Source organism: Pyrus communis, chromosome 5 (genome assembly GCF_041283825.1).
Source record: "Pyrus communis isolate YQ-2024b chromosome 5, ASM4128382v1, whole genome shotgun sequence".
Taxonomy (NCBI): domain Eukaryota; kingdom Viridiplantae; phylum Streptophyta; class Magnoliopsida; order Rosales; family Rosaceae; genus Pyrus; species Pyrus communis.
Window position 1 is genome coordinate 14,630,189 of NC_142569.1, and position 8,401 is coordinate 14,638,589.

Genomic DNA, 8,401 nt, shown 5'->3' on the forward strand with positions numbered 1-8,401 from the left:
ATCTCATTCATCCAATAATATTAATTTTGATAATATCTTAATAAAAAATAAATTAAAATAGAGTTATTTTTCATTATCCTGCCTCTTATTCTGATACTGTACCAAACGCTTTACTAAGTCAGTCCAGCTTAATCCTAGAAGCTAGTCCAGTCCAAGATAGTCTGGTGCAACAAACGCACCTTTATGGTACCACAGAGTATAGGATAAGGGTGTGCTATTCACACACCTCATTTTACTTCTCACACACCCTTTGATAATTTCTGTCCGTTGATCTTCTTCAATTCATTCGATCCAATGATCGAAAATTAAAAAGGGGTGTGAGAAGTAAAATAGGATGTGTGGATATCACACCCCTATAGGATATTCCTGAATTTTTAATAATTAAATTTTAATTTTTGTTTTTGTTTTTGTTTTTGTTTTTTCAACAAAGATATAACAGTTAAATAACTTGGATCTCTTATTTTAGAAAACAATATAAAAATTCAGTTAGTATAATTTGTTAATTGAAGGGACAAGACAAATTCCAGAGACAGACAGGTTCAAAGGAATCCAATCTGGGTCTGTCCACTTGTCGCTATAAATCTTGAAAATTGCATTACATTCGTCGAATACCTTCACCAAATGAGACAAATTGCACTGTATCATTATTAATATTCTCTAAAATCATCTTAGATAATAGATTCATTGCATCATGAATTCAAGATCATCATCTAGATGCACGTTATAGGATACCTCTAACTGTATCTTCTCATGAAATAGTTTAATAAGTACTGGACACTACGATGACAGTAAATTATGTGCTGGGAGCCTGGAGTTATCCACCTTCTTCACCCACACACAAATAAGTTAGAATCTTGAAATAACACTTCCCACCGTCCAAATATTGTCTGATCATACAGCAATACAAAGGGCATCACTAAACAAAATAAAAAAACAACAGAAATCTCCCAACTCTCAAAATGTTACGTCTCCCTATTCGAATCTCTATTTGGAGTTGAGGAATTCAAATTTGCTTCTCAATCTTCTACCACCAAATCTCCTCTTCTTCTGACTTCTCTGTACAACCTGCCAACAGGATATCACAAGATTAATCGCGTAGCGTTAAGCGTAGAGGAAAAAGGCATAGCATCTGTTTGGGACAATATTCTGTACTGAAGTTATCAGTATACATAGATATGCCGGGAAGGATACCTCTACATGATGCTGGCGTGCTTAGTTGGAAGCTAATGAGCTCCTGGTGCATCTCTCATGCTCAAATTTAGACTGTTCCTCATAGTCCGTCTTCCAATTGGCATGTTGCCTTTCACATTGCCCTTTTGCATCATGGCGACAAACTCGCCGTAGTCAATCCTTCCATCCTGCATGCGGGACATAATCGAACCTTTGAGTAAAACCAATAACAAGTCTAAATCCACAAAGACGATTGTACAATACATGATGCTCCATCAAACTATTTTTGGGGATCTAACACATGGCCGGCCATAAGAGTCGTAAATATATTTGGTTGCTCATATAAGCTTAACAATATCTAGATGATTCAAGTATTTGAAGAATGATGCAATTCCCTTATGAAATTTTGGCGACTTACATTATCCTGATCAACTTCTTTTATAATATCTTCAAGAAGGACGTCAGTCATGTGATGTTCTGTACAAGCTTGCTGGAGCTCATCAACCGTAATATAACCACTTCCATCCTTATCAAAGTATCGGAAGGCTGCAACCAGATGTTCTTCACGTTCTAGTTTGTTAAGATGAACTGTAGCAGCTATAAATTCCCCATAATCAATTGTTCCACTGTTGTCCACATCAGCCTGGGAAAGAACGAAAAAAATGCTTAGCTTTGTGAAACATAAAACAAAGTTGAAGATAAATAACCACAAAATTGAGAATTAGACTAGTAGGCAAGCCAGCTACAGATGATTCTGTTTGGAAACAAGCATCTTACCGCATCCATAAGATCGCGTATCTCTGTATCCTTCATGGTAGAGCCGTATCTCCGCAAACCAGCTTTAAGTTCGTCAAACGTTATTGCACCACTATTATCAGTATCCATAGCCTGAAACATCTCTCTGAGTCCAGCAATCTCCTCCTCAGATAGGCTTTCAGCTATTACCTGACATAACATAAAGCCAAAAAAACCTTAAGCATAAGTTGTAGCATTCTAGTTCAGGGGCATGCCAAAAGTCAACGTCACGTATAAATTTTCCTTTACAAGAAAATACTAAATCTGATAGAAATGCCAAACAAGGTGTTCCAGTCTCCCATGCACTTACCCGTAAAGCCATCTTCTTTAACTTGTTCATAGCAGAAAACGTTTTGAGACGAGAAAGTACAGCTGGATCTAGTGCTCTATCAGGAGCAACCCCATTTTCGCAAATCCAAGGGTGACCTAAAAATGAAAATTCATCACTTAAAAGCAAAAACTGTGCAACATATACTGGTCAATTATTGTTAATTCCACTTCGACAGAATCATTCTGGTTGTTCATTTCCTAAAATTTGAGAACCCTCACATTGAAAAGGAAATTTAAGAAATTGGTATGACTTGAAAACGAAGCAAAATTTCCCACACCATACACTTCAAATGGATAAAATCAAGGTAGACTTTGAAAGTTTACTTCTTTATGGAAAATTTCGCTACAGAAAAAGTAGCCGTTTCTCTTAAACATTGAATGTGCCAAATTCAAATTCAGAAATAAACTCAAAAGGGCATGAGCTTAGACAACCGTGTTTTGGTGTCCCAGCTGCTTAACAAATTTCGGGGCATAATTTATCAACAAATGTTGTGCACGTAGTAGTAATGACATGACTCATCCAAAGAAAAGAAACGGAGAACCATTAACAAATAAGCTACCTATTTCTGGTCGCACTAAATCGTGCGCAATATTGTACTAAAATAACTTAAACTACTAAGAGAGGTTAAACATACATAGCACTTCATGTGCAGTTAAGCGGTCTGAAGGCCTAGAACATAGCATCTTCCGGATTAGGTCTTTTGCACTTTCAGATATTAAAGGCCATGGCTCTGATTCAAAGTCTATATATCCCTTCAAGACCGCATCAAATATCCCCTGCTGGGTTTCTGTATACCAATCACCAAACAGGTAAAACTATTCAGTAGCAGAAAACATGGAGTAATCTCTGTTTCGTTAAAATATGAAGCCACCATTACCTGCCCAAAATGGTGGCACACCACTGAGCAGAATATACAGTATAACTCCTGCAGTCCACACATCTGCTTCTGGTCCATAATGCTTGAGGAGTACCTCAGGAGCAACATAATATGGGCTTCCAACCACATCAGTGAAAACTTGACCTGGAAAGGACGTAATTGTGTTAAACAAACATTGGTTTCTAAATGACAAGGAGGACACTACATGCATTTCAGTTCAATAATTGTATAGGGGCAGTAGCAATAAACAAGAATAAATGAAATTTTATTACTATATACAGGCAAAGCAAGTCTAGCTACTAAAATCCACGTGAACACGATCTAAGATATGCCATATTACTATTTGATCAATATTAAGTGAAGTAAACTCACATCATAGCTAAAATCAACAAAACGAAATGAAATTATTTTTGTTTGTTTACCTGGTTTGAAGAAAACTGAGAGTCCAAAATCAATGGCCTTGAGAGAAAAATCATTGTCCTTGTTAACCAACAAGAAGTTTTCAGGTTTCAGATCTCTATGCATGACACCAAGTGAATGGCAAGCTTCAACAACACCAACAATAATCCGTGTCAACTCAGCTGCTTTTCTCTCACTGTAATGTCCCCTCTGGATAATGCGATCAAACAACTCACCCCCGCCACAAAGCTCCATTACAATATGAACATACAGTGAATCCTCATAAGCACCCTTGATTGTCACAATATTCTTGTGACCAGCTAAATGGTGCATTATCTGAATCTCCCTCCTAACATCGTCCACATCCTCCTTCGAGATCAACTTCCTCTTGGAGATAGACTTACACGCATACTGACTGCCAGTAGCAATCTCAGTGCATAAATACGTAGTCCCAAATTGTCCCTGTCCTAATTTATGACCCAACGTGTAAAGATCACGAATGTTGGCGGTCTTGTGACCCAACACATAATAACTTTGGTTATCAGCACTTCTCCTCATGGTGTTATCTTTCCTGGGACTAATGAGGGGTGGATGACTATTGTTGGTTTTGGGTTTGGGGCTGTCTTTGGAGAATTCTTGCTGACCGCGGTGCTGCGATTTCAAACTGGACGAGGAGTGGTCAGAATTCGAATGGTCAGACGAGGTGTTGCGCTTGGAAACGGAAGCAGATTGCTCTTCGGGCTGGTTGGAGCCCTGAAAATATTTCCCCCTGAAAGATCCACGGCATGTGTTGCCCATGAAACAATTACAAATCCCCTCAGGACTTTTTAACAGACTTTCCCTCACCCAATTGATTTCTCATCAATTCACACTGTCCACCATGCAAAAAGTGCATAAAACAATCAACAATCATGGCTGAAACAAAAAACAAAATCCAAGAAAATCACACCATCATAATATGCAGATCAGAAACATGGGCCCCACAGATTCGTATGAATCTATAATCACAAACCCAGAAAGCAAGCAAAGTATAGAAATTGAAATTTTCATGCACCCCAAAGAAAAACCCTGTTCATTTTCTCTACTTTTTCCATCATACAAATCCATAACTCATAATATTATTGCAAATAAATCAGCAATAGATTAACAACTAACCACAAAGATCAAATCTTTAAGCACAAACAAACCAACCCATCATCCAGAAAAGCAAAAAACCCAAGATTCAGATACAAAAGGTCAGACTAAAGCAAGAAAGCAGACACATTTTTTAGAGAGAGAAAGAGAAGATGGGGACACTTTACCAGTTGAAAAGACGAAAGGAATGGATGGTCGAACGAATCAAAGCAAAGGGGCAGGAGGAGAAGAAGAAGAAAATGATGCAAACAACTCTCCAAAGCGATAAATTATGTTGATTAGCAAGATTGGATGTTGGTGATCTAAAAAATCAATCAAAAAGCTTTTGGGGGCTTTCCAAAATTATATATTTTTTGGTTATTTTAGGATGGTGCTGCTGGGAAACATCGGAGGTGAGTGCTGACCAGCTATTCTAACCTCTCCTCCCCTCTCACTCCTCACTCTCTCTCTCTCTCTCTGTCTCTCTCTCTCTCTCTCTTCTTTTTTATTTTTTTAATAATTTAATTAAATAAAAAAACCGCATAACAGCTAATTTATAAACGCGTTTTTGCTATTCATATATTTTTATCTGGAGAATGGATAGATAGGCAGTTTCGAGGAACTGGGCGGGGGTTAAAAAGGGGAAAAATTACCACCTTGATTTGCCGGTGGATCCGCGGTGAAAGTGTTGAGTTCCGAGATTATGGGTGGGGATTGGTTCCGAGAATGCGAGTGTGATTGGTGCGTGGGGTACACGCGCGGTGAGTGTTGGTCAAGATGTTCGAGCTGGTTTTTCTGGGTGGATAAATCTAGCAGCTAAATATGGACAGCTTTTGTCAGTGGCGGTGTTTCGATTATCTGGACAAATTACACACTGTTTTGTTTTTTGTGGGCAGGCAAAACTATAGACCGTTGTTGCTCCAGATTTTTTTTCGTTGTTTAATGAAAAAAAAGGAGAAGTATAGATTGATTGATAATCATGATTTATGAAATGCTCGTTTTCACTGGCGAATTTAGAATTTTTTTTTTCTTCCGCACTTTTTGAAACATTTTGACAAACTTCTTAACCAGAATATGTTGTTGTTATTGGTCTCGGTTACTTATCTTGCCTTAACTTTTAAAAATATTTTGTCAAACGTCTCGTCCTTATAACAACTATACTTAATCGGGATATGAAATAAGCATTGGTTAAATTGCTTTGCATATAGTAGCTTTACAAATTTCGACTTTGACTATTTAACTGGTTAGTTTCATTCTGTCTCGATCTCGTCACTTTTAACCTCTCGACTTTGAGACTTAACCCTCTTCATTTCACTTGGTACCTCACCCAAACACTATATTTAAGAACTTTTCACGTTAACACCCATTATGTTGCTTTTTCATATGCTTGAATAACCGGTATGTTGATAAAAGTTGGACATACAATTTCAATTACAAATTCCTATATCAATCTATATATAGATTAAAAAGAGGTAGTTTTAACGAAAAACCCACGGTACTGTTCACTTTAACGAAAAACCATATTTTTACACTAAAAAGTCAATCCTGGTACTGTTCACATTACCCTTTATTTTGTTCTTATCATTAAAACTCAAAGTTTTTAAGCTATTTTCGTTAGTTTTTCTTTAAAAATATGATGAAGTTTTATATATGAAAGGGTGGGTAACTAAATGGGTTTTTGAACTTTAATCCTTCAAGAAGATTAAAATTTAAAAAAAACCTGGTGTTAGATTGAATATTGATTTTAGTCCCTAATATGTCATTAATTCAAAATAATTAATGTGCATTTTATTTAATGTCTCCCATTAAATATTTAAATTTATTAATACTCAAATTTTAATTTATTTTTTGACCAAAAAAGAGTTTTTTAATTTATTAATTTTATTTAACATTCTTCAAACTTGAAAGACTCAATTAATGTATCTAAATGTTAGTACCGAAATGTATGTATCTAAATATATGCACTGAAATGTATTAATATTAAATTAATGTACCTAAATGTGTGTACCGAAATGTATGCACCGAAATGTTAGTACCGAAAATGTATTATATTGAATTAATGTACCTAAATGTTTGTATCGAAATGCATGTACCTAAATGTATGCACCAAAATATATTATAATGAGTTTAATATACCTAAATGAAGAAGATAAAGTACATTTATACAACAAAAATTAGTTTATCTAAATGTTCACAACAAAATATATTACGATGAATGAAATGAAAATAAAAATTAATACATTAAAAATTAGAAAGAAAAAGATAAATAATTAAAACATCAAAATATAATTAATAAATAAGGTTATTAATGTATCAAGGGACTAAAATTAGATTTTAATCTTACTCATGATTTTAATCAAAAAGTCATATTTACCAAGGGTTAAAATGAAGTTTTCTATTAACTAAACAAGATCACCATTTTATCCTTGATTATGGTTTGTGATTTATTAAACTTCAAAATCAAAATATACAACTTTTCCGAAAAAAAAAAAACAAATTTAATATACAATGCCATTTGATAAAAACAACAAAAAAGGCCCACACAAATTTACACGCATCATTCTTTTTTGGTGTGATTGGGGACCAAGGGGCCTTTGACTATAGATGAACAGATTTCTTTTTCTTTTTTAATACATGTGAAATTATTTTATCAAAAAAGAAGATTAAAGAGCTTCTATATTTGATGGATAAAAATATAGAAAATTTTGCAATACAAACGGAACTAGTGAACTTCCACCATGACGGTGTGCTTGCCGTTCATTTAACCATTTTTCAAGACTCAATTTTCTAACCCTAAAAAGGTAAACATATAACTAAACGAAACTATTTTGCTATTATAAATGCAATAGTTTTTATTTTCTGTTGGCTAGCTCGTAAGTGAGGACAAGGACGAAGTTAGAGAAAAATTATTAATTTTAAATTTAACTTAAAAAACAGTGTCGTTGTATTAAAATATATGCGTTTTTTATTATTTAGTAATCTTGAATGAGAATTGAGTGATAGAATTAGATTAGAGAAATGTTGATGTTTTTTAACTTTTGTTGAACTGGTCTGTTCAAAGAAAAATTGAAAAAAAAAAATTTAAAGATAAGTTTGGCAAATTTCTTAAAACTTAAAATGTGTATTTTTAAAATAAAAAACCAAAAGTGTGCACGTGCCCCCTTGTCTTCATCAAACTCGGCCCCGAGTGAGGGAATCTAAAACCAGTGAGGAAGGTGGGGTTGGTGACTGGTCCACAATAATCCAGCCAAATGGTTTAGTACTTCAAAAGAAGATCGTGCGGCCAGGAATCAATAACAAGCAGCAGCCCTCCGTCGGAGAAACCTCAAGGCCACACTGCAAAACGGGGTTGACGACGTCTCTCGGAGATACCCCGCTGCTTCTCCGGAAGGCCATCGTCAACTACTGTCGCAAGAAGGAGAAGTTCTAAAAAAGATGGAGATGGATTGTTTGCCCTCCTATTTTCATACTTTTTTTATACCTTTTTGTAATGTGTGGTCACGGTTAAACCACATCAATATTTTATATTAATTTTTTATAAAAATAATAAAATAAAAAATAATAAAAATATAAAATATTAATATGACTTAACTATGACCATACAAATAAAAAAAATATGAAAAGAATATGAAAATAAGAGGACAAACAATCCACATACCGGATTGAGATCTAGCGAGCTAAGTCGATGACCAAGTCCAAATTCACGTTGAGCGGAT

The 8,401-nt window shown here is 35.1% G+C and overlaps 1 protein-coding gene across 4 annotated transcripts; it reads right to left on the minus strand.

Annotated features, from left to right (window-relative positions):
• Positions 1 to 842: 842 nt before the first annotated feature.
• On the minus strand, positions 843 to 5,358 carry LOC137725144 (calcium-dependent protein kinase 26). Of its 4 annotated transcripts, none has more exons than XM_068463733.2 (9): positions 4,874 to 5,358; positions 3,596 to 4,443; positions 3,174 to 3,317; positions 2,931 to 3,083; positions 2,276 to 2,391; positions 1,948 to 2,115; positions 1,589 to 1,813; positions 1,192 to 1,358; positions 843 to 1,065 (listed from the first exon to the last, which is right to left on the minus strand). In XM_068463733.2, the coding sequence occupies exons 2-8, from the start codon at positions 4,368 to 4,370 to the stop codon at positions 1,224 to 1,226; spliced, it is 1,716 nt and encodes a 571-aa protein (XP_068319834.1). In that variant the 5' UTR covers positions 4,371 to 4,443; positions 4,874 to 5,358; the 3' UTR covers positions 843 to 1,065; positions 1,192 to 1,223. The 4 variants fall into 4 exon arrangements, with proteins under 4 accessions (XP_068319834.1, XP_088550630.1, XP_088550631.1 ...); XM_088694504.1 differs by having other exon boundaries at positions 3,596 to 4,487; positions 4,874 to 5,207; XM_088694505.1 differs by having other exon boundaries at positions 4,728 to 5,181.
• Between the last annotated feature and the right edge of the window lie 3,043 nt (positions 5,359 to 8,401).